Raw genomic sequence first — 27,377 nt, forward strand, 5'->3', positions numbered from 1 at the left:
TTAGAGCATGCAACTCTGAGTACCCCTGTTCGAAAATGACAATAGCAAACTGAAGAAAGCCAAAACTGAGTTCAGAAGAGGACCACCAAGATGCAAAGAGTTTGAAACCAAGTTTTATGAGGATCTGAGTCTGGTTAGCTTACAGAAGAGTCAACTGAGGGAAGATACTACAGCAATCTGCAGATATCTTTCACACAGAAGAGGGAGTAGACTTAGCCTCTATTGCCCCACAGAGCAGGACCAGAACCAGTGGATTAAAACTACAAGGAAAGAAGTTCAGGCTAGACATAAGTAGGAACTTCCTGACTGTATGAGCTGTCACCCAGTGCAACAAGCTGCTATGCAGTGAGTTCTTCTTCACTAGAGGTCTTCATCAAGCTAGACAGAAACCTGTCAGAAATCCCTAAATGGAACCTGCAGCAAGCAGGAGATTGGACTGGATCCCTTTCAACTCTATGGTTCTATTCCAATCCAGTTTGTGGAAAATCAAATGGCTGCAACTCCAGTTTCAGAGCTTTTCCCCACTGCTGAGTTGGAGTGCTCCTCACCCATTCTTGAGTCACCAGAAAAGTATACAGCAGCCTTTCTCAACCTTTTGACCTGGAGAAGCACTTGAAATATTTATCAGGCTTCAGGGAAGCCCTGCACATATGCTCAAATATAGCCTAATGGGGTGAGCTCCCGTTGCTAGTCCCAGCTCCTGCCAGCCTAGCAGTTTGAAAACATGCAAATGTGAGTAGATTAATAGGTACCGCTTCGGCGGGCAGGTAACGGCGTTCCATTTAGTCATGCCGGCCACATGACCACAGAAGTGTCTACGGACAAACGCCGGCTCTTCGGCTTTGAAACGGAGATGAGCACCGCCCCCTAGAGTTGGACACGACTGGACTTAATGTCAAGGGAAACCTTTACTTTTACCTTTTATAGGTCAGAAGTTACAAAATTATTATATTCATTTCATGTGTAGGCCTGTATATTTGCATTAACAGTGTTCTTAATAAAGAATGGAAATTTCCTCTTTAATGTGAAGTTGCCTGAATTTGAAGTAATTTTTTAAAATAAATTATGATCTCTCAGGGATCCCTAGTGACTTCTCAGGGAACCCTGGGGTTCCACAGAACCCTGGTTGAGAAACCCTGGTGTACAGGCATGAAATTTGCTATCTCACTTTCTGAACTGTATCCTAGCTCTTCAGCCTTGGTTTCAGGTCACTGAAGTAACCTGCCTTCCTTCCAAACTAATGGGTGGTTAACAGATTGGTACATTTTAGCATTCCCCTTGGAGGGTGTCAGAGTAAGGGGTGAAGGGAAACACTGCTCTAACACTGGTCCAGCCAAAGGCAATGAAGGTCCTATCACTCTCAGACTGGAAGTGAGATGAAGAGAAATTTAGGGACACAAAAATAGGCATTGGTTTCATCCAGGACTTTGATCTTACTATACTCCCAAGTCATAGACCTCCCAACACAATATTTGGACTCAAAATTTCTTCCCCCACGTGCTCCGTTATTTTTCTTGTTAAGAAAGAACTACTAGGTACAGCAGAATCAGCGAGCAATACAGAATTCAGAAACTGTTTTCGCATCATGGGCGGAACACAGAAAACTGGGGCGAGGAAGGTAGGTTAGATTAACCACGGATAAGGCCCAATCAGGATCTGTTTACGCTCAAAATCCACTCTCTGGCCCGGCTCAGACAAACTCCACCCCGTCTTGGCTGTCCGGGAGCAGCACCTCCCCTCGAGGGGCAGAGCCTGCTGATTAAGTTCGGGAAGGTGGAAGGACTTGGTGGAGCTTGGCGATATTGACGCCCGCTGGTAAGGGAGGATCAGGCGGTTCAAATATTATTTCCCGTTTGGGCGACGCCAGTGCAGCGTGGGGAGCCGAAGGGGGGATGTTTGTCGCACGGAGGCTTGTGATCTCCCAAGGCCGTAGCGCGGAAAGTGTTTGCGATCGCGCTTTTCCTGAGCTGCGCAAGCGGAGGCAAGGACCGGAACGAGGAAGGCTCTCCTTCGAATCTGAAAATAAATCGTTCAGCATCAGGGACAGGCCTCCTCCCGTCCCCTCTGAGTGGCGCCACGGGCTTAGATTTCCACTTGACCCTTTAAGGCTCTCCTTCTAGGTCAGAGGCAGGCTTTGAATCTAGGCGAGTGGCCAGACAGAGAATATTAAAAATGAGCAACGGAAGATGAAACGCTTTCGTAAGGCACGGACCTGATGAAACTGCTGTTAGAGCCAACAGTATCTCAGTGGCCATGAGAAACAGGTGAACGCTTTGTAATTTGCAAATGGCTCTTCTCACCTGGATTATTAACTTCTCCAAAGATCAGACTGGATAAGAGAGGTGGCTCCAGATGGATCTGTAGCCAAGCTAATTCAAGATGATAACCCATTTGCTTGATACTTTCCCTGTTTTTCGTTAAAAGTATATTTTTTGATATCTGTGCACACCAAAACTTACTGCCCTTTATTAGCGCCAGTCCTTAGTCCAAACTAGAAACCAAAGCAGAGATTGTCATTGCTGGATTTTTTTAATATCTCGATGCCATCTGGAATGTTAACCAAGCCTCTAGATTGTTTTAGGCATGTTTACATTTATAAGTCATTGGAATGTTACCTGTTGGATTAATGCCATTCCTTCTGTGCAGCATATGGTGATGTTTAGGGTTTTCAGTAAAATAAAAAGAAAAAATAGAAGAATGAAGTATAAATATTTTTAATACAAATTACAAGTTCTAAAGATACCTGCTAGCCCTTTCCATTTTTAAGCCAGTGAATTTTTTTATAAGATCTTGAGCTCTAGAGTTTGTTTGAGCAGAGTAAAATAGGCAGACCGGATGTAGTTTGATACTGTAGAAAGGAAAATGCCTTGTGTTCTTGAAATCTAATCCAGTGCTTCTGGAAAGGCTAAAAAAAGAGTATTTCTGCATGGAGGATAGAAATATAGGCTGGGAATTAGCCACCTTGTACTGTTTGGAAAGTGGGAACAAATATGTAAATACATAAAAATGATCTGGATCATTTTCTGCATGTCATATAAAGCTTTTTTTAACAAAAGAAGTTTAAAAAGTATTTAGTGTACTTTAACACATATAACATATAGTTACTGAAAATGCTAATAAACTATTGGGTCAATATTATTTTTTAAAACACAAAAAGAGAGAAATGAACACACTTTTTGGAACTTGTTTTCCCCTTTCTTCCCTTTCTCCCTGTCCATTTAATTGCTTCTGCTCATATCTGCCAGAATACAAACATATCTGTTAGTCCTCCATCAAGTACAAGTTGGATTTTTGGACTTAATTTAATCTGACTCATAGAAGTAGGTCCAATGGCACTTATCTAGAATATTAGGGCCATTCTAGTGATTCTCATCTATTCTGCCTGTTAAACTGGTTGACCATGTAGATACAAGGAATGCATCTGTAAGGAACGTAAAATAATACTTCATCACTGACAGTTATGACTCTTGGTAGTAAGGAAAATAATGCTTCTACTAAATACCAACAATATCAGAATCACTACCCTTCTTTGCTAAAAGTTACAATTAGATTGATCATGACTCTTCTTGTACTCTACATAGTATTATTGTTTTATATGCTGAAAAATAACTATAGTTTTAACCTTCAAAGTGAGTAAATGATTACAATATGCATTATTTCTAAACTATTTGAATTCTTTTAACATAACATGGGCTTTTGTCATTAATTCTGTACACTGGCACTCTTGGTTGGTTGCCATTTTATGTTTGTTGTACCAGAGATATGAAAAATAGCCTTTTGTTTGTAGCACTTTCCATACAAGCTTATACATATGATTAATTTGGCATGTCGCATAAGACAAATATTTTATTAGTACGATACTCCATAAAAGAGGACTACAATTCAATTCATTCAAGTGATGTAAGTCATTTTATTAACGAATACTTTCCTGAAGATCAGCATTGTTAGACATCAACTGCTTTTCTTTTTTGGGTGCTGGAAAAGTAGTGGAAATAGTGAAGGTACGTTGAGCAAAAACATAATAGATAGTTTAATGCAGTAGATCACTAAGGGTTTCTGACTGTCATTCATTTAACAGTACCAAGAAAAAAAGTGATTTCCCTGTTCAGATTAGGTTGCTGATATTAAAAAAAAAAAGCAAGAGAGAGAGAGAGAGAGAAACATACAGAAGATCGCTTCTGGAGGTTTTTTCAACCCCTTAATCGCAGTGCTTCTGCCTCCATGTGACCAGGAGGAAGAAGCGAGGGAAACTGAAGAATGGAGCCGTTGAGAACATTCCAAGCTGCAACCCACCTTCCTCTTCCATAGGGATGTATTGAGGCAATTTTCCCTGTTTGTTTGTTTTTTTAAATGCAACCTCCAGCCAGATCTGGCCCATGTTCAACTTCTTTTGTTTGCCACTTCACCAAATTTAGTCCTATTCTGTTCTGTTGTCAGAGAGTTATTCTGCTGATGGACAGACAGATGGGTAATATGAACAGACACCTGAGCCATCTTCATGATTTATTTCTAACATTCTATTGGGTTGGAAAGAATAGCAAAGTAGAGAAGAGAGAACATGAATTCTGGAATTCTTTCCAATCCCTATACTAGTAGTGGCCATAGGAGGCAGCTGTATTTTCTTCTGTGTAATAAAATAACGTGTTGTGTGTCTCATGTTTGTATGTACTGGGAAGCATAGGACAGACTTCCCAGACATACCTTCTGCTCTGGGTCACAAGGTTGGGAAGGAGTGGAACAATCAACATTCTGATGCACTGCTCAACTGCTTCTCCCATAGAAGTGTATTAGGGAATTTTTTTCTGGAATGTTTTACTCTACTGACCTGGCCAGATCTAGCAATTTTCAAATTTGTTTGTTTGTTTGTTTGTTTTCTATCCTATCTTTATTATTTTTACAAATAACTCAAGGCAGCGAACATACCTAATATTCCTTCCTCCTCCTATTTTCCCCACAACAACCCTGTGAGGTGGGTTGGGCTGAGAGAGAGGGACTGGCCCAAAGTCACCCAGCCGGCTTTCGTGCCTAAGGCAAGACTAGAATTCACAGTCTCCTGGTTTCTAGCTCGTTGCCTTAACCACTAACCAAACTGGCTTTAATTTAATTTAAAATGGATATGACTATGTGATTTGTTTCACCCATGTCTGAATTCTTAATCTGACCTTGATGATTGGAAGATTTCCATTTCTCTTCCCTTCTACAAAGGGAAAGGTAAAATGTGAATGCAAGAATTAAAGGGTGGGTTAGTTTGTTAATTGTGCCCACAAGGGAATTTTTGATGAAAGGATATAGTAGCTGATGTTGAGCAAAATTGAGCAGAGGTGTGCGGACCAGATTTTTTGTTCTTCCCTAGTCATTGAGAAATGTATCAGTCTTAAACCATACTACAGGACAGTACCATTGATTTGCAAAGACATTTCCCATAATTTGGCAGAGTCTTCATAGAATACAGTTAGTCCCCAAAATAAATTCTGAATAGTATTAGCATGTTTTTCAACATGCTTAGTGAGTATAACAGACAGCTGCTAAATGACTTAGTTTTTTACATTTGTCTAATCAGGACATTCTTTCCTCTTTGCATGTCCTTGGAGAGCAGGTGCCTCTGTAGCCAGTTTTATGTATTGGTGCAAATTGCCTTGGTTGTGAGGCAACTTTTGTCTGACCTGGCTTTCTCCTGCATCCTCTGCATAAGCTTTTTGGATTGTTAGGATTTTATGTCGACTACCTATAATCCCAAGAAGATTTCTTTGTTATGTTTCTGGACTTGAATCATTTCAGAATTTTGTATCATCTACAGGTAGTCCTTGTTCAGGAACCACAATTGTGACCTGCAACTCAGTTGTTAAGTGAAGTGGTCACTAAATGAAAAATCATGTGACCACAGCTCCGCTTATTATTTTATTTCAGCTTTCCTTTGCTTTACAGCATCAGAAGGATACAGCTGCAAATAGCCAGGTGATCCCAAATGGCAGGGAAGGTTTCTGGAACTTGACTCATGAGGAAGGGTAAAAGGGCAAATCTTAAAGCCTTTTTCCATTACTCCCCTGCCCCTTGGAATGCTCACCCTGATGCTGGGATAATGAGCAAGAAGAGAATTGATGCTTGTATTTATATTCATTGGAGAAGAAGGGGTTACAAGAGAGTAAGCAGGCACACAGTGGGGAACATGCATCAAAGGGAATGTGCTACTACCTTTAGGTAGTACACCTACACAAGGCACTTAGAAGGAAACAAAAGCCTTAGTGTGAAACTGATTAGAGTCTTGTCAGTGTCAGGCAGCAACATGAGCCAGGCCCAACTACTTAAGGTCACAGAGCTGAGCTTAACTTGCAGTTAGAACTTTTTAGGGACACGCTGTGCTGTGAAGAAAAGCAGATCATTTGTTTAGGCAATCTCTCCACTCTGCAAGGGGAGGGGAGAAAAAAAGCAGGTCAGGCACAGGACAACACATACTAACTGACTCTAATGGCAAACACGTGATTGAAAAAGTGATGCTGCGAAGGTCGTAAATGCATGCCTTGGTCACACAGTTACTTTTTCATCAACATTGTAACTGTGAACAGTTGCTCTCCAAGGCAGTCGCTAAACGAGGACTACCAGTACATCACTCCATCTAAGACTAAAGTTGTTTTTATCTGCTTACTTTGGGATAAAACATTGTCCAACATGCTCATAACCAGCGTGTCCCTCATGTGTTATGCTTGCAGCCTGCCAGTCGGCCCCTTTCAAATGCATCCACTTTATATAGGGCCCAGCCGATGCTTCTGGCTTTTGTCCCCTGTGATTCATGGATCAGGTTTCTCTTGGGCAGAATCTTCATCAGATTTAACCACACTTGGATTTCTTCTTCATTCAGTTGGCTAGAGATTCTGTGGTGGTGGAGAGGAAGGAAATCTTGGCTTCCAATCTAGCCATCCAACAGTCCTGTTAAAATAAAAAATCGGATTTTTTTCCCCCATATAGGATGTCAGGTTTTAAATGACAGTGTTACTTACATATGCAGGAATTTCCAAAACTGCAAGGTATTTCAGACCTCTGGCAGCTTGTTCTATATAAACCACCTGAGATTTTCAGTAATTAAAATCTATAGTCTAGGTTGAGAACCATTGGTCTAAAGTCTAAAATATAGACTGCTTCCAGCATTTAGTCTCCCTTTCCTAGTAGAAAGTATATTCCCTAACTAAATCCTGCTTGTGTTCGTAGTTCTATCTTGCTATGATAAGGTATTGGGTCTTCCTTGCCTTAGTCCTAGAATGGGATTACATTTCATTATGCTGGTGAAAAATACCTTGATGTAGCCCATCCTTATGGAAAGAGGAACTTGAGATTTTCTGAACCCGTTATACTCCTCGTACAATTTTCTAAGTATCCCACATTCATTATTCTAGATGTGTGTTTCTGGAATACTGCAAAGTAGAGAATAATTACAATCAGAGGATTTGGAAGAAAAACTGAGTAGAGAAGAGGCTAAATCCTCCTGGCATCTTTTTATTTAAAACGCACATATAGATCCACCGTGGTTTGGACTATATTGCATTTTATGCTGATTATTGGTAGTATTTATGATTTTATTAAAATTTTAAATTGTTTTTATTGTGAACTGCCTAAGGTCCCCTGTGTGGGGGAGATGGGCAGTGATAAAAATTTGATAAATAAATCTGTCTCACACACCCCTGTCCATTAATCCCACCCACCACCCCAGAAAAAACCTCTGGTTTCAATTGTACTTTAATCTTTAAAATCGTTTGAATTAATATATGTATTTGTATCCAAAAAATTTTGGCTGCTTTACACATCCACCAAATATGATAAAATGTCCCTTCATGTTGTTCATGTTTCCAGCAAAGATTCAAAGTACATTTATACATTCTAGATAGTTTCTCTGGTGACAAATATCAACGATACATCATTTTATAAAAATCTTCTTTAAAGTTAGAACATAATGTAAATTTCAATCCTTTCAGCCACATATTTTCCCACTGTACCATTTGTATATTGTACCAAATTTTTTAGCCCATTTTATCATATATTCTTTCACTTGTTCTTCTCCTATCTCATATTTCAACAAAAGTTTATAGATTTTAGCAATAACATGCTCATATTAGTACATAATTCTGTTTCAAACTCAGTCTTACATTGTTCAAAACCATGAAATCTTTTATCCACTTTAAATCTTTCTGGTAATTGTACATAAGAAGACAGTTGACAAGGATGTCCTTCTATTGTCAAATCTTCTCTTGATTTTATCTTACAATCCCCTTGAGAAAATTCTAGTACATCACAGTAAGTTAACCATTTATTTAAGTTAACCATTTAACCATTTAAATTTACATTTATTCCATACTCTAAGAATCACCCACCTGACATAACAGTTTTTGAAATCTACTCTAACCTTAGCTTTGTCATTCCATATATATCCATGGCATTCAAATCTCAGATCATATCCTTCTAACTCCAATAGCCTTCTATTTCTTAACAACACCCACTCTTTCATCCAACAGGCAGTGGAATATAATTTCAGATCTGGTAGACCCAATCCTCTTCTTTCCTTTGCGTCTTGTACTACGTTATATTTAACTTGTGGGTTTTTTCCCCTGCCATACAAATTTAGATGCATCCTTCTGTCATTGTTTAAATGGTACACCAGTTGTCAGCTAATTTATGCTTTTCGTAAAGGAGAAATTATAAATAATTATAGCAGGAAATGAGGCATTTGCATTTAGGGCACAGAACATTAATCTAAAAGTTTTTAGTACAGATTTCCTGGGAAGCAATGGTGGATCTCGCGGAGCCAACAACTGAGGTGGAACGAGGCACCAGCAAATGGATCAGCGCCTTGGAATTTGTCTTGGGAGCAAGGAGAGGACCAGGATTGCCCACAAGTGCTCCATACAGTGGCTCCCTGTGAGCGGGTTGTAGAGCTCTAGGAGCTAAGGAATGTCATCTCTGCCCAAGCTGCAGTTCAGAACCTTCAGAAGGATACTGGGTTCACATACTTCCTTTGTTAATCACTTTTGGAAATTGCTTGTGAATGGCTTTTTGGATATTAATCAACCTTCAGAAAGGCAAGTTTCATTACACCGGCTGAGTTTTCTTCTATCCTCGATGAAAGATGTTTCATGCAAGTTTAAGGACTTAAAAAAAAATCTTATTTTTGAATAAACAGAAGGGTGATTAGAATATTGATTTTGGAAAGTTATAAATGGATTAAGGGCCAAAGGGACTTGAAATAAGATTTTGAAATTAATTACAAGAATCCTTCCTGTGGATTGTTTAAAATTTCATTATATATACAGTGGGTGAATACACACACACACACACACACACACTAACTGTAAGAAACCTCCCCATGGGAAAGTGGTGTTGATTAGGAAAAAAAAACATGATAAGAAGGGACTTTGTACGTTGGACACTAGAGGGAACCAGAAAGAACTAAATATTATAATTAGAGACCCATTAATACAGAACGGAGCAAAATTATCTGACTTTGGAAGAATTGAAGGATATTTGGGGACAATGAACTGAGAAACTATTCTTAAGATTGTTTGCTATTATAAAAATGGATTCAAAGGGGTTATAGAAGAGGAGCAGATTTTATTGGACAAAACAGAGACTGAGGATTATTTGAATGTGGATCTGAAAGTGGATTTAAAAATGTCAGGCAACAAGAATGATATGGAAAAAGATGTTATACTGGATTTACAAATGAAACTGCCTGATGTCTTAATAATTAAATTGGAAATACAAATAATAAATCAGAAGAGTGACCTGAATAACTTTTTTATCTTGGATTTTAAAAAGAGACTTATGAAGGAGTTTCTGAGAAGAGACTAAGAGAAAGTGATAAGAAATCAACTTTTGGGACATTATTTAAAGGGATTAAAGATCAAGGTTCTTAAAGTAAATAGAAGGAATACAATGTTGGGTTATTTGGTCAAGGTTAAAATATATAAATTGTTTCTGGTAGCTCTTAATGAACTTTTCTTGATTAGAATGAAAGGCTTTAAAGATTTGTTTATAGATAAGAGATAAGATATGGGAAGAAGAGATCTTTTGCTATATTTTTAGAAAAAGTGATAAGTTACTGTGTTGAAAGGAAAGGAATATGAAACTGATTTATTTGGCTAAGGTTAAAATATATATGTTGTTATTTCTGGTAACTGGTAATGGACTTTTGCTGATTAGGGCTGAATGACGAGGCTTTATGATTTGTTTATCGATAAGAGGTAAGATATGGGGAAAAGATCTCTTGTTGAAATATCCGAGAAGGTGATAAGTTACTGAAATTGTTTGTCTTAATGAAGGGGGAAGTCATTTCTTCATATATCTTTTTTCTTTATGATTTTTTTTCTTCTTTTTCTCTGCACTTTTTATTTTTTATTTTTATTTTTTATATTTTTCTCACTTTGTATTAGCATTTTATCTTTGTATCTGTAAACTTCAATAAAATCATTTTTAAAAAATAATAAAAGTTTTTAGTACAAAATGTGTGCAAACACTTGTTTTAAAATTTGGCCTTTTTGTCCTTAAGAGATTTTGAGAATCTTAGAAATCACCTTATCTTAGAAATTGCTATACATTATTGAGTGTAATAATTTCTTTCTCTGAACATTGATATCTTATGCCTATCTACTGAGAAGTAAGGTTCACTGGGTTTATCCAGATGTCTCCATCCTTGCCATAAATTATATGCTTGCCTTATAGGTAGGTAGGTTCTATGACAAGCTGGAAGGGAGTATCTCCTTTTATCTAAGAATTTAGTGCCATGTTGAGCAAGGAAATGTCTTATTAAACCTCATCTACATGCAAGACTGTGATTGCAGAATTATCTCTTTTTTTTAAGAATTGCACAAACTTTGCTAAGTTCTGTATTACTGGGCTTGGGGCAGGAAAGTAACTTCCCTTCTATTTTTCCCAGGGCTAACCTGGAGGGGGAAATTCTTACTAAATGGACTAACAAATCCCCACCTAGAAAGACTAGGGGTGTCAGTAGATTCAACCTGATTTATTGTATGTACATTTTACGGGAGAACCCATAAAGGAAGGGGTCTGCCAATAAACTTTTAAATTATCCATCTATACAGTATGCATAGTAGGGATGCAGTGGCGCTGCAGGTTAAACTGCTGAGCTGCTGAGCTTGCCGATCAGAAGGTCGGCGGTTTGAATCCGTGTGACGGAGTGAGCTCCTGTTGCTAGTCCCAGCTCCTGCCAACCTAGCAGTTCGAAAACATGCAAATGTGAGTAGATTAATAGGTACCGCTTCGGCGGGCAGGTAACGGCGTTCCATTTAGTCCTGCCGGCCACATGACCACGGAAGTGTCTACGGACAAACGCCGGCTCTTCGGCTTTGAAACAGAGATGAGCACCGCCCCCTAGAGTTGGACACGACTGGACTTAATGTCAAGGGAAACCTTTACCTTTACTACAGTATGTATACTTACAGTGTAATCTATGGATATGTCAAAGCTAGTTTACCTGATAAACTGGTGAATATCAGGTTTAGTTATTTCTTACTATTTCCTGAGGCTGGCTAGGAATTTAATTTGCTTGATTAAGCATCTGCTGTAATGTAATAATGTATACCAAATCAGTATTGCATCTGGTGTGTTTTTAAAATTAAAGTGAAGTGTTTAATTAAATTCTGATTGGTATTCATTTTGTTAAAAGTTGACATAAGCACGAAAACAGTTGAATAAGACAATGACATTCATGTGCCTAGCTATTTTTATTTTCAGAGGAATTGTTAAAAGTACATGTATAAATAATAGGAGAAGTGTTTGGGGTAGTATTCTTAAAAGATTACTTAGGGCAGACCCTGGTGTGTTCAATGTGGCAGAAATAGCTGGTGGGATATAAATCTTTCATTGCAACGTCTAAGAACTGCATTTTCTTTCTCTAGCCAGATGAGATGTCATGCTGGAGTAAGAAAGCTTGCTATCTCTACTACTCTACCCTTCTAGCATAAGGTTTGTAATCTTTGGTGAAGATGGGAGAATATAAAGACAACTTGCTACCAGGGCTTCTTTGATCAAATATTCAAAAAGTTCCCGAAGGTTAGCTCATCCTTGCTAAAAACTAACACTGTTTTTCTGCATTGGCTTTGAATTCAACTGTTTTTAAATTTGTTGTTTTTTTCCCCCAAAAAAGGTAAGATTAAAGTAATTTCCAAATAAATCAAAAGACGAAAAGCTGAATTTGGAGTATTTGTTATATCTTTGTAGTATTAACGTTTGAACTAACATTGTCAGATAATCAAGCAATGCCAAACTGGAAACAAACTCAGACTGTTCTACAGATGGTTCCTTCCTCAATCAGCCTCTCAGATATTTAATATTAATGATAGAAAGATAGAGTGTAGGTTGAGTATTATGAGTTATGTCCCTGGATGACCTATTGCCACTTGCTGATTAAAACTGCTGTTTTTTATTAAAATATAAAAAAGCCATTGGCCTCCATGCAACTGAAAAATAATTGTCAGAGCTTTGAAAATGTAATCAAATGTTAGCAGAATTTGCTTATATATGCCCATTTGCCTAACTCCTACAATAGAAATGATTAAAAGTACATTGCACAGTTTAACACAGAACATTTTTAAAAACTTTTAAGGTCCACTTTGAAATATAAAAAGTTTTGATTTAGCCATCCATATCTCTTTGATCTGATTCTTAATATCCAGGTAAGTCTATATATCTAATTGCAAAAACGACCAATTTTTAAATTTTGTAACATGTTTTGGGAAAAGATCTCAGTCATAAAATACACATACGTTGTGTCTGAATGTTTAAAATACTACAGTTGAATTATAATTTTGGCCCTGTTTTCATATCAGTCCAACCATGTGTTTGTGAGAGGCTGAAAAAAGGGGACAAAAACTTTGCAGATATATACACATGCTGTTTTTCTCTAAATTATAGTGTTTACTGTTGTGGTGCTTTTAGGTAGATAATTTGTGTGTATTGCCAGGAAATAAAGTGACCTTGGCTTAATAAACTATACATATGCAATTCTACACAGCCAATTCCAAACACAGCCTTTTAGAGTTCCTTATTTATTTCACTGCTTCCCTCCCTCCCTGATTTGCAGAACATCAGTACTTTCACTTCTGAGATGACTTGTATCCTGATGGGGGCTCGGAAAGGGAAGAAGAGAAAATAACTCTTTCCTGGCTTTCAGAATCCTTGTCAGGCAATCCTTAGTGATGTCCCCCAAAAGCAGTCCTACTTTCCACCAGCCAGTCCCTCAGCAAATCTCACCTATGGTTGTGCTTGCTCCTGCTGATTCTTCAGCTGTAGAGTCCACCTCCACCTGATACACACAGGCCATGTTGTACAAAAACAACTCCAGCAGTGTCCAACAACCTCCTTCCTCATTGCTTAACACCTCTGCTCTTTTAAATGCTTTCAACTATAAGGCAGATGTACCTACATTCAGATGTTTCCTTTAAGCTTGAAGCTTCTTGGTGCTTATATGATACTGAGCCTGGTTTTGTCACAAAGGAAAAAAAAAAACCTTGAGTCCATCAGGGTACCTTACCTTCCTACAGGAATACGCCTCCTTCCCATTTATCCTCTCCCTGCTTTTGAGAATCCCCCTTTTTTTTCTGGGTATTCTTCCATGCAGTTGCCATATGAGAAGAGCTGGCTGAAGATGTGTGATCCAATTTTGCTGTTCATGTGTTATGGGGAGTGTCTCTTATAAATTCATAGACTATGATTAGAAATGACTGAGCCATATGAGCTTAACCAATTTCACATATCTTTCTGGGGCAGATGAGCAGATTTTACAGGAGCAGAATAGAATTAGCACCTATCCAACATGATCGCATTGCATAAACTATTTTCTCAGTTGTACTGTCCTTGAGTAACAGTTCTGTGAAACTTAACTTATCCTGTAGATAGGATGGGAGAAGAGGAATAGAACAATGTTGAATACTTCTTAATTTAGGCTTCTGGCCAAAGATTCTAGTTGTTTACTACTGCCTGGTGACCATCTAAGGGCTGGGCAAGTGTCTGGGCACAGTCTTTGGGAAAAACATTCTAAGTTTGAAGGTCTTTTGGCATTAAGTTTACATAAATGTAAAAAAGTAAAAAGCTCTGGTTGCTAATGTATTGTTTTGCCCAAATATAGGTTATATGATGCAAGTTGGTTCAATAACAGTAAATAAGTTATAGGACATACAAGGTTTTATGAAGAGCAAAAACAATATGTGGCACAAGACTGTCAATTCTTACTGAGTTATATGTTAAGGAATATAACTCAGAAAAGCTTGAGCTTTCCTTGCCTGTGCAGGAATAATATACTGTTGGAATCTTCAAAGAAAAAGCTGTCTAACTTCTAGGAAGGTGCTTTAAACTTAAATAAAAAGTTTAAGCATTTAAAGTTGGCACTAAAGTGAAAATGTCTTCTTATGTGAATGGGCTTAAGACTAAAGATGGGCTTCCACCCCTGAATGATCAAAATAAATAAAACTAGATATTGTCTAGTAATTGACTGAAATCAGGGCAAAGAATTGATATATAATCTCCAAAATAATTAGTTCCTGGGTGTACAAATCTACAACTGAACTCTCTAATTTTATGTAAGAATAATTTATCTGTGAGAGGATGCTCAACCAAGAGCTGCACTGGAATTTTGAGGTTGCAATCTAAAAAATGGTAAGTGGGGAGAAGACAAATCTAATTTCATGTCATTTGCACTTAAATTCAATTAAAATGAAGACAAGATATGCAGGACAGTCTAGAATTTGAAATACCTTCAAACATATAAATGTGCTTAATTATCATTCCATATTTGAGTGAACACTTACAACTCTGTACAGCTTTTGAGGAACAGGGTTGTGGTATTGGGTGTACTACTGGTCTTTCTTCCTAGTCCTCTATTCATTATAGTACAGGACATGTCTTCACAGAAAAAGCTACACTGCAAGCAACTATTCCTGTGGCCATTTACACAAATGGGACTGCTAAGTTACTCATGAATAAACTGGTTCTATTCCATTCATTCTTCCAGGGGCAGGATCAGCAAATTCCCCTCTCAAGTGCTGCTCACACGATTAACTTGTGTAGCTGTTTCTAATTCAGTGGATCACATTGTAATATGTAGTCGTTGTAAAATACTGTTTGTTCCAGCCAAGAGCCTTAGTGTAAGTCCTAAAATAGTCTTCTTATAAAACAAAGAACTCTCTATCCCCCTCAGACTCAAGAAAAAAGAAAACTTTAGCTTTGGATCATCACCTTGTCCTTGAGCACCCAGAAAATAGCTGTCCTCAAATATCTAAAGGTCACATATATCTGAAAAGAAACCCTGAAAAGGTTTTGAGGTGATGTCTCATTCAAATTCCTGATGTGAGGTTACAGCTCTACAATTTCTCTCTTGAGAGTTCTTCAAATCCAAAGGGTAGGTGATTGTAGCCTGAGATAATTTTCATTGTTGCAAAAGGTTTGATGGTTACCAGAGGTGACCCTTCAGAATGTTTGGCTGGTCAAAGAAAACTGCTACTAGACCTATCTTGAGGTCCACTGATCTACTAATCTAGGAACTCCAGTGCTTAAAAAAATACTTCATTAATTATTCTTACTTAATCCTTTCCTACTAGAATAACTTTTGACTTCAACATACAGTATCTGGATGTTCCTTTTCCTTCATTTTACAAATTTTACAGGCTACAGAGGAACTTATAAATTAAAAGACAGGAACAGCATTAAATTGTAGTCTTGTAGTTAATCATAAATATCTCCAATTACAGACTCTTTTAGCAAAGATTTCTGTGGTCACTAGCCATGTCATTTTTTAACTGATACTTTGTAAGAATATAAGGAATGCAGGATTATCTGGGCCCCTTTCAGTCAACATTCAGGCCTGGGTACAGGATGGAAACTGCATTGGTCCCACTTTTAGATGATCTCTGGTGGGAGTGGGATGGGGGTTGTGCTCTGCTTGACCTCTCAGTGGCCCTCATTACCATCAACCAGGTTAACCCTCTGGACCAGCTCCAAGGATTTGGGGCGGGCAGCACTGTATTGTGCTGGTTCGCCGCCTTTATCCGGGGTCGACACCTATCAGTGGTGACTGGGGAGATAGATCTAACCCTTGGTCCCTACCATGTGAGGTGCTGCAAGGTTTGGTGCTCTCTCCTTTCCTATTCAACATCTACATGAAGCCACTGGGTAAACTCATCCACTGCCATGGGGTGAGGCAGTGATGGGTATCATTGGCATCATACGCTAATGATAGCCAATTATACATCCTATGCTAACGATACCCAATTATACATCTTCTGCCCCTGGTGAATTAAGCAATGCTGTGGATATCTTGTATCGGTGCCTGGAGGCTGTAGGGATCTGGATGGGGAACAACATTCAGTTGAACCTTGGCAAGGCTGAGTGGCTGTAGGTTTGGGGACCTTTTGGTTCTGGGACTAGGCCATCTTTGGTGCTGGATGGGGTGGCATTGCCCCAAACAGACAATGTGCGAAACTTGGGGGGGGTCTTCTAGACTCAAAACTCCTGCTCAAAGAGCAGGTGGCAGTTGTACCTAGGAGGGCCTTGGCACAGCTTCGTGTTGTGCGCCTGTTGCACCTGTTCCTGGAACAGGAGGCTCTGCTCAGTCACTCATGCCCTGATCACCTCCCAGATGGACTATTGTAAAGCATGGGGCTGCCCTTGGGGCTGCCCTTGAATATTATCTAGAAGCTTCAGCTGGGGCAGTTATGTGTGCCCCTAGAATGGCAGACGTTACACCTCTGCTCTGTGAGCTGCATTGGCTGCCAGTTTGCTTCCAGGTCCAATTCAAGGTGCTGGTTTTGACCTTTAAAGCCATTCATGGCATGTGGCCAGGTTATTTGAGGGACCGTCTCTTCCCAATTACATTTGCCCATTCCATCAGATCCAGTAGAAGAGGTATGTTGCAGATCCCGTCTGGTAAGGAGCTGAATCTGGTAGGCCCCCTGAGAGGTGTTTTGTGAAATGGGCGGCTATATAAATATGATGAATAAATAAGTAAATAAATGTACAATTTCCTACACAATTGTAATTTGATTTTCAGATTTGGAAACATTTTATAGGGATATAAAGCAAGGTCCCCTTTCTTAAAGATTTCCCAGTTTGCAAAATGACTGTCAGGCATCGCTTCTTTACATTCCTTCTTTCACCCACCTCAGTACCTTGGCAATAGCCTGGGGCTGTTTAAGCAAGAATAAAGTCTTTGGATTCTGGTTAAAGTAATCAGGATCTGTTTATACGCAAACACTGAGGAGCAAGCAAAAGGAGGAATAAAAGGAGAGGGAAGGACAAATCAGCAGGCTTGCAGTTCATTTCAGGGGCTGTAAAGATCACTTAACCCGGTCTGAAGTATGCGACACTTAAATCAGAGACCACTTAAAGAGAACTAGCATGTGACTATTTGTTGTTCTTTCTGCAGCATTTTGACTATCTCTTTGGTATTAGATACTATGATATGAATATTACCTGTTTTAAAGTGTAATTACATAATTCATAATCTTTATTATGTTATTTTATGAACCTTAAAATGCAAACGTGTTTTGGACACTAAACAGCATTCCCATATGCTATTATGGATTTTCACTAAATAGAGCTGAGCGAGGGAGCAACTTTTACTTACTTTTCCACCTTTCCTTACTATGTTCCATAAATTTGAGTAATTATTTACAGACTAATACTGGATAGTCATACAAAGAGTTGATTAAACTAGGAAGGAATAAGGATGGTTTGGCTCCTTTCCCTCACATACTCCTATAAAATACTGTTAGATCCTTCCTAACCTTTCTTTAGATAGAAATTTGATGCCTGTGACAACTATTTTGGCCCATGGTATTAGCCAGAATTAAATACGTAAGCATGCAAGATCATGAAAACAGAACAGCAGCAATATAGCTGGGAAATTTGTGAATAGTATGTTCAGCTTGTGGTACTGCAGTGTAGGATTTCTGGAGCCATGTGGATGCTTAATTTGACATACTTACTGAGCAGAAATGACTATTTTTAGCCACAGGCTTTCTTTTGTCATCATCATTGTTGTACGCCCTTTATCAGTACTCTGTAACTATCAAAGAAAAGGCTATATTTCTAAAGTATTTCTTTAAAGCAATAATCCTTACAGCTGTGTATCTTCCTTTGATCTGATGTTCTACTTCAGTGTCTTTATTTAAAATACAGTAGATTTTCTGAAGGTTGGCTTATATCTGAAGATTCCAAATTTAATAGATTTTTTTATGGTGGAAGTTGGAAGATTTCAAATAATTACTTGTAAAGAAACTCCAATATCAGAAGAAACCTGTACTGCAAATATACAGGAAAGCAGGTTGTCGCTACAGTCTCTATGCTGTGTAGCAGCAAACTGCTTTCTGCATAGGAAGATGGATGAAAAACACAATAATTTGGAATGTATCTAGTCCAGGTATTTGTGGACTGATATTGTTGTTAAACCCAGGTCCATAAATTCATTTCCTTTTCCCACCATAGTACAAGGCCAATCAGATTGTGTGAATGAGATGGGCCAAAGCATTTGAGCTTGCAGGGGAGAAGGATGATCCTCATCCCCAAACATGGCTAGAAGCTGGTGCTAGTAGGAAACCTAAGAAATATGTTTCCCATCTTTTCCTCTGTTATATTAACAGCTTTCTAAATGTTAACAGGGAAAGAGTTAGTATAATCTTAGGGAGGAGGGGGGAATGCTGTTCCAGAGAAGGGAGACCGTGACTAAGAAAGCTCACCACCAGTATCCCTGCAGATGAAATCCTCTTAAAGAAGGACCCAAAGGGAGCCCACTCTTCCAGATCTTATTGGACTAGCAGAAAGCAGGGGGAGTAGATGGTCTTAAATATATCTGGGTCCCTAGCCATGTAGATAACCAGAACCTTGAAATGTAGCCAGTGCAGAAAGTAGCCAATGCAGCTTCTAAAGCAAGCTTCTTACATGGGAATGCCTAATGGCACTTATCACTGCATTCTGGACCATCTGAAGTTTCAAGTGGTCTGCAAGGGCAGCCCCACATGCAGCACATTGCAATAAACTAGGGGTGACTAAGGCATAAGTGACTGTAAGTAGAGCCTCTTGGTCCAGGTAAGGTTGTAACTGATGCACAAGATATAATTACGTGAAGGCCATTCTAGCTCCTGCCATGTCCTCCTCAGGCAGGAGTTGAGAGTACAGAATATGAACCAGTTCTGTCTGGGGTAGTACAACCATGTGCAGAACCAAAAGTGAGCACACTTAAAACCGCAAGGACCCTTCCCAGTTCCCCATAACCTATGGGCTCAAATTCTTTCCAGATAACCATGCCAGTCTATGCCTCATAACTCCAAAGTACCTGTATAGTCAAACTTAGCATATCCAAGCAGTGTATTTGACAGATGCCTAAAACTGTCTTCACAGCAGTCCTGTAGATCAGTCTCTAGCCCTTCCTAAGGGAGAGACCAAGCCACCTTAAAAAGGGCTATCAGTCAATATCTGCAAATGCAATAAGAGTAGGAAAATAATTACATTTTGCTGTTCTTATTGCTCTTACCCATGCTTGGTTGGCTTCACTCTTTGTTTTCTTCTGCGGTACTCCAGGCTTCTCTTCTGCTGCTTCATCTCCCAGACTGTGTTTGAAAACCAGGAAGCTCTCTGGGAGCCACAAGCATTAAAATCTCCTAATACCATAAGTCTGAGGAACTCCAATGTCAGCCTGGCCACAACATCAATAAATTCAGGTAGGGAATCTGCTGAGCAGCACTGAGGCTGGTACCATAGCAGCAATCCCAGCTGATCCCTAGAGCTCAGTCTGAACAACATGGTTTCACATCTCATTATCTGCATGGTAGTATCTCTGAAAGGTTCCCGGGGCTCTCAGATAACTGTTGTCATACCACTGCCCCTTCCCTAGGGTCCTTGGTGGTACCAAACTTGAAACCAAGGTGGGCATATTTTTGAGAGAGGAACATCCTCCTCTGTGCCCTGCCAGGTGTAGTTATACACATCAACTTGGTCCTTGATGAGGGAGGCCTTGTTCCAGGCCATCTTGGTATTCCTTAGCAGTAGCTAAAAGCTTGGGCCATTGAGGCTCTGATGACCAGGCACCTGGAGAATCAGTATTAAACACCGAGACCACCTTCCCTGCAAACAGCCTACTCCCAGTCTTGTACCCATAGGATATCCCCCCTGTGCAAAAACCTTATCAAGACTGGCAACTGGAGGGCGCCACTGTCCAGTATGTCATATGTCGGTTACTGTAACCTTACAATAAAGGTAGTGTTGATACCCATGGTTGGCACTTCTTGTCTGGATTACCTCGAAGAGTTGACATCAGTCTTACAAGTCTCAAAGTACATCTCTCTCTCTCTTGCCTTTACAGTCCAAGAAACCAGGGAGGGTCCCTTCTGAGATGTTTGCCATGCCCCCATTCCTTCTGTGGGCTAAGCTGCCTCTTATCTCACCATTACCTAGTCTGCAGCTCCTCATCCTCCTCCTGTCTCTCAAGGACAATCTTACAAACCGTTATATCACCAAGGTTGCCATCAATACCATCACTCAGTTAAAAAGACAGACCCAATTAGGCACCTCACTGCTGCCACCTGGATGCAGTTTGCTGCCAGCTCCGTTGCTATCACAGTACCACTGACTCTTCGGCAGCTGAGCGGTGGCATCTCCAGTCCAGCATGTGTGCCACCAAACAACTGATCACCAGTGCTGCCACCACTGCCATTCTGCCACTGGTTCACTTTATAATGCAGTCAGATGCAAAGCCAACCCAGCCTTAGACCGCACACTGGCTTCTGAATAGCCCGTGCTCATCCACCATCCAAAAGATCATTCTGAAAGCTTTGTTCATCACCAGCGACCACGGCTACCACAAATCTCTGTTGTGCAAGCTGAAGACTCTCTGATTCCTCCTCAGGGCACCACCACTGCAGAACCAGCATATTTTTACCAACAACTTGTGTGGCCCAACAGTAACACATTTAGCCTTGGTACCAATACTCACTCACTCAAGTTGATAATCTGTTTTTGCTATAGGAGAGTTCCTTCATCTGAGGAATCTAGGGATATTTGCCTCTTTCTATTACCTGTTTGAGAAGAATCAGAGTGCTATATTAGCAGTTGCAGAGAATATTGCTGAATACCAGAAGCATTCTGGTATTCTGTGCTGTAGCTGAGAGAAAATGATACACTTTTCTTTTATTTACTTTAGCACAGTGAAGGAAACATTCTCAGAAGGAAAATAAATAGTCCAACCTTGCCTTTAAACAGAGGAATCTTATTTTAGCCTGTGGAAAGCTAGTTACAGAAGAGGTTTCCCTTATGTTAGGTTTCCCTTGAGAGTTGAAAAGTATCTCCCCCTTTGCTTTTTTTTCTTTGTTATTATATTATTCAATCTTATAGATAGTATTTTATATTGAAGTCTTTTTTGTATGTAGACTGACATAACTTGAGACGGGCAGATAGAATCAGAGCTCCCACTATTTCCAATGCTCAGAATATGAGTTCCCTTGTTTCTATAGCCAAAGCTTCACCATCTACTAACTAGGAAGAATTATCAGCAGGCTTGAGAAAAAAACCAAAGGTTTATGGAAATGCAAAATAGCTTTAGAATTAAAACAACCCCTAAAGGGATAGGACCAAAAAGGTCAAGGAGAATTAATTGGACTTGATAGACATGGTGTGCTGAAAAAGTTGAAGGGCAGATGGAAAACTATGGGGGAATGGAATAGTTCCTAGAATCCTGACCTGATTTTTTCAGGTGCCAATTATCTGTGCAGTAGAATCATATAATTGGCCAAGTACATTTAGACTATCAAGTCCAACTCCCTGCTCAGTGCACAAATTAAAAAAATCAAGGATTGGTGGCTGTCCAGCCTCCATGTGAACACATCTAGTGAAAGGAGCCCTTTAACTGTCTGGGTAATTAATCCCATTACTGAATTTGTTGTTAACACTTTTTTCTAACATGTCATTGGAGTCTGCCTTCCTGTAACTTCATAATTCTCTGTCCTGCACTATGCAGTAAGAAAGAAGAGATCTTGGCTTTCTTCTATGTGACATCCTTTCAGGTTTGGGGAATGGCTATTACATCTTGGCTTTGTCTTTTCTTCTTAAACCTAGATGTACCCAGTTCTTTCACACTAGTCCCGTGACCATCTTTGTTGCCCTTCTCTGAGCCTGTTACCATTCTTCTGAATTATTTTGACAGCATGGTACTGACAACTGGATATACATAGTATTTTAGGTGGCATCTGACCAAAACAGAATGATTGGGAAAATAAGGTTCTGTTGATGGAGCCTAAAACTGCATTTGTCTTTTTGCAGCTATTCCACACTGCTCACTCATACTCAGTTTGGAATCTACTATTTCAAGAACTTTTTTGCAAGTAGCATTAACTAGCCAAGTATCCCTTTTCAAATCCAATGGCTTACTAAGTGAAGAACATTGCATTTTTCTGTAACATTTTATTTTGATGCTTTCATTCCATTTCTCTAACCTAACATGGTAGCTTTGAACTGTATTTTTGTCTTCCAAGGTATTAGTTATCCCACCCAATATTGTGTCATCTGCAAATCTGATAAGCTTTTGTTGTATTTCTTCATCCAAGTCATTAATAAATCTTGAAGAGTATAGGATTCAGCTAAATCTCATGGCACCTCACCTAATACCCCTATTCTGTTTGAACAGAAACTATTGGTAAGCTCTCTGAGTACAGTCTTCAAACCAGAAATGGATCCTCCTCATAGATATGCCATTCAGTCTGTATTTAATCAGAATATCGTAGAATGCTTTGGTAAATACTTTGCTTAAATCAAGATACATTATGTAAACAGGATTCCAACAATGTACTAAGGAACTTATCCAATAAAAAAAATTAATTAATCTGGCAAGATTTGTTCATGGCAAAGCCTTGCTGACTTCTGGTAATTATTACATTGTTTTCAATATGTATTTAGATCGATCATATTTATTTTGGAGTCTTTCCAAGTATCAGACTGACTGACTGGTAGTTGTCTGGATCCCCCTTTTTGAAGATACAGATATTTACTTCCCTTCAATTGTTTGGAATCTCATTCCTTTGGATTTGTAGTGGCAGAAGTTCTGATTGACCAGGCATGCCACAGATTAGCCTGGAACACTAGGTAGACTCCTGACAGTAGGGCAGAGTGTCATTTGCCCCTAAATTAGCTCTTTCCTCTGATTACGTATTTGGTTTGAAAGTCTTACTCTGTGGTTGTTCTATGGCAGCTGTTGACTGTTCATGACCTTCTGCCTTCAAAAATCAGTCTCATGAAAACAGTACTAAACTGATAAATTTATATGTGCATTTTTATTAAACTGAAATAGACTGAACATATATAATTTGAGTGTTTGTCATGAATATTCTGTTTAAAGCAACTTTACCCAAATATTATTCCAGATTTTAAAATAAAATGCCTTGAATTACTAGCTAGCATAGGAATTGAGAACCAACACATCTGGAGACCACTAGGTTATAGAAAGCTGTACTAAGTAAATATAGCATTTGAAGTCAGTTCTTAGATCAGAGGTTATTTAGAGCAGATCACAAAGCTAAGCAGGATCAGGCCTGGTCAATACTTGGATAGAATATCAGTTCTGGGGTATACCAGTGCTGTAGGATAGAGTGGTATGTCAAAAAATATCCCAGAAGAAGGCAGTGGTAAACAACTTCCATAGTGTTGCCAAGAAAACTGCATGGATTTGTTCATGACATCACCAAAAGTTGACTTAACTTGAAGGAGACTATCTTTTTAATAAATCTTACTGGGGAAGTGGAGAAAGGTTGTTTATGAAAATGCATGTATACAAAATAATGCAATGGTATTGTATTGCCAAGTGTCAGGCAATGGCCAGATGCCAGACAATCGGTTCTTTCGGGATCCAGAGACAATAAAGACACCAATAAGTAAGGAGATTTTAAGATTTATTGTTAACTTTAGTAGGCAGATAAAACAGAAACACAAAAGTATAACATACCAAGCAAGATAATAAACCTCCCTCAGCTGTCGGGAGCCCCAGTAGAACGACAGGGGAGAGACCCCAAGATGGCCAATTCACACAGCACCCAATACCAAGTGATTTCTGATGAAAATGATTATTAATTATTTATTATTTTAAGAAATAATTGAGAAAGCTCTGAGTTGGATGAATTGTTACAATTGTTCTTTTCCCTTTTCAGTTGAGTGATGTGCTATTGAAGATTGCTTGGCTCAATGAAGCATCTGACACCCCTCATTCTTCTTGCCTGTGGCTCCTTTAATCCCATAACAAATATGCACATGCGTTTATTTGAACTAGCAAGAGATCACCTGCATCAAACAGGTTAGCTTATTAATGTCTCCAAAAAAGTGTGCTATGTTGCAATAAGGAATCATTTGGATCTCTGAAATGGGACAACATACCACATCATTTCAACATGTTTTAATTTCTGTTAATTAAAAGTTCAAGACTTAGGTCAAATATTTCACAACACCTAAATAGAAAGTTTACACATTTATTCCTTCTTGAAATAAAACTGACAATAAGGAAATATAAAATTGTTCCCACCAGTATAACTAAGTTTTGCCAATGGTTTAATAGAATTGCAGACTAACGTGTAATGAAAGTGGTCTTAACTCCTCTCCCTGATTCTCTCTCTTTCTCTTTTTGAGGTGCCATGAAACCTTTAAAGTGCAATGTCACATCTGTGTGATAATTTTCTCATGTAAGATAAAGAAGTGATATAGTCCGCAATTTTAACTGGGAAGATAAATCAGAAAAAAAACAACAACCCTGAGTATTCATTATGACATTCAACTGTTTTTTTTCAAAATAGCATTTACAGAAGAGGAAAAGCTGTGTTTTAGCTGCTGCTGTGTTCTACTGTGATGAGCCAAGTAGCTAATGATCCAGGTAGTTGACTGGGTCATGTTCACTCAAGCACTAGCAATGATCTAAGATATGGATGAGCAGGTTCATTCAGTCTCAAATATCACTGATAAATGAACTGCAAGATATGACTGCTTGAAAAGCATCAGGAAATAGTTCACAAGCAGTAGCAGTCAATGATGGACAATCTAGAAATGTTGCTGTAATGGTATACTGCGACATAAAGTCACTCACAGTTAAGGCTTAAATTTCAAGGTTAACCAGAACCTCATACAGTTTCAGTTTTCAGTGATAATGCAAATAATGAACATTGGTATCTGTGTTAGTTATGGAAATAGAAGATAATTCTTACAATGCCAGATAAGATTTCAAAGGAAAACTATTTTTTTCCAATGCGCATCTTTTTAAAATGATTTCTTACATTCTTTTTTTGACTTTTATTGATGGTACCTGATAATTGAAGATTTTCCCAAGAATAGCACATGCAGCTATAATAAGATCCTTTCAGTGTTTAATGAAGAGCTTTCTATTTTCAGTTTTGTCAATATTGGTCTGTTTTTATAGTGTAACAAAAAAAGGTTGGTATCTAAATCATGTTTAAATATCTTTATTTTTTTTGTTAATATTAAACAGACATCTTTGCTGAAAAATGGCTTTGTCCTGGAAAGAATAACTGAGTAAGGGTCTTAAGAAACTGCTAGAATCAAATGATACCCTGGATGTCTTCCTGCTTAGATGACTTAAAATAAAATCAATATTTTGTTTTACTCAAAGCATAGAATCCTATACTGTTTTTAAAATTGCTGTAAACCTCTTTCTCTCCACTCAGAGCAAGCCACTCATTTTTTCTTTTCTTCTTTTCTTTTTTCTTCTTTTTTTTTTTTTTGAGGCAAGACAAGAGGGCTGGGTGGGGCTATATGAGGTTCACACAGATATTTCATTCCACTTAATTCCCATTTTGTTTCTTATATTTGCATGTGTAAACATAACAGGAGGGAAATGAGGTTGTCTTGAGTTTTATTGGATCTCCCATCCTGCAAAGACATGGGCTTGTAGTGGTAAAGTTCATGTATATACTCTCTTAGAGTTTCCTTTGAATTTTATTTACTTCTATGGGGTAGAGGAAGGGTTTTTTTCTTGTTTACCATAGTATTTTCTTCATTATTTCTAATTTCTGCTAAGGAACAAACTCAGGTATGTTTATGATTGTTCTCTTTTATTCATACCAGTGGAAAAAAATTTATGAAGTCACTTCTTAAATATAATGGATAAGTCTATATATTAGTGAATAATGCATCTTATTGTATTTATTATTAATCCTGAGGAACCTTGTTTATTTTCCATCCCTTATCATGCTTGCTTAGTGTTTTGTTTTGTTTTGTTTTGGGTTTTTTTGCCATAATATGATTCAATTTGTTGTTCTATGAGTGCCTTTTTGTACTCTGGTGATGGTGCCAAATATCTTTTTGCAATCCGTTAGGACTAACGCTGTCCACTCACAAGTTCCTCTGTAAATTATTATCTTGCACTGCTTGCTATGATTTAAAGTTGTCAGAAATGATCTATATATTTTACCTTTAATGAAATCTTTCTCTGTAGAGTGAAATTATTGGAAGAATGTAAAATGCATTTGGGGAGAAAATACAGGACTAAAGATTTGCTCACCTAATATTCTGAGAAAATGCATAAATGCAACTGTTATGTCTTCCTTCTCCTTTTCTGGACACTAACATATTTTTAAAGTTTCACATTTTGATTTCAGATAGACTATTTGAAAGTTTTGTACCTATCCTCAAAGCTTCCTTTTCTGTTGGTCTGCCACAGTGATTTCTCCTCCTCCCCGCACATTCATACATTCAAAGTGGGGGTGTTCTAGCAATGCCTACTTTTGTTTTTTCTCTACTATTGACACCTTTAAAAATCTTTAGTTGGATCAGCTGTGTAGAATAGTTTGGCTCCCCAAAGCATTCTGTCTGTTCCCAACTAGCTTGTTAAGACTCCTGGGTGGCCTGCATATTGTGCAGTATACTGTGCTGCCCAACTCTGAGTTTGCAACATATGCCCTTCAATTTAATTAATTTAATTTCTGACAGCAAGAATGGCATTGAGTGTATCCTATCAGACCTCATTGCATGGCATTGAGAGCACTAGACTGACAACTAATGGTCTCGATAGCTGTATAGTTCCCAAGGTAAATTGACTGAGTTTGCTGCAATTCTTTCTCTGGAAAATTATTTAAATTAAAATGCTGTGTGTACATTAAAACATGCACCACTGGCTGAGATTGCAGCATTTATTTCACGTTATTGTCTGCCATTGCCTAAGTAAGTGGCTACTAGTGCTGTTGAATTGGCCTCATTTCAGCCTGCACTGTCAGCGGTTGTCCATGACTAGAGATAGGCCCCTTTAACAAACTGAACTAAAGGTCTTGGGGGTTGAACAGATTTTCTTATCTGGAAGCCCAACCTGATCAATCTACCCTACCCCAAGAACATTCTCCTGAGTA

General features: G+C 38.6%; 1 protein-coding gene across 2 annotated transcripts in view; it reads left to right on the plus strand.

Moving 5' to 3' along the window:
- The first annotated feature begins 1,717 nt into the window (after positions 1-1,717).
- NMNAT3 (nicotinamide nucleotide adenylyltransferase 3) overlaps positions 1,718-27,377 on the plus strand; it is a 43,903-nt gene continuing 18,243 nt past the window's right edge. The window contains exons 1-2 of one of the 2 annotated variants that reach the window (XM_063306711.1): positions 1,718-1,815; positions 24,183-24,325. In XM_063306711.1, coding sequence (XP_063162781.1) covers positions 24,217-24,325 — 109 coding nt within the window. In that variant the 5' untranslated portion in view covers positions 1,718-1,815; positions 24,183-24,216. Of the gene's footprint in view, positions 1,816-2,129; positions 2,265-24,182; positions 24,326-27,377 lie in introns of those variants that run through there. The other variant, XM_063306712.1, reaches the window with a different exon arrangement.

The sequence above is a fragment of the Candoia aspera genome, chromosome 6 (genome assembly GCF_035149785.1).
Source record: "Candoia aspera isolate rCanAsp1 chromosome 6, rCanAsp1.hap2, whole genome shotgun sequence".
Lineage (NCBI taxonomy): Eukaryota > Metazoa > Chordata > Lepidosauria > Squamata > Boidae > Candoia > Candoia aspera.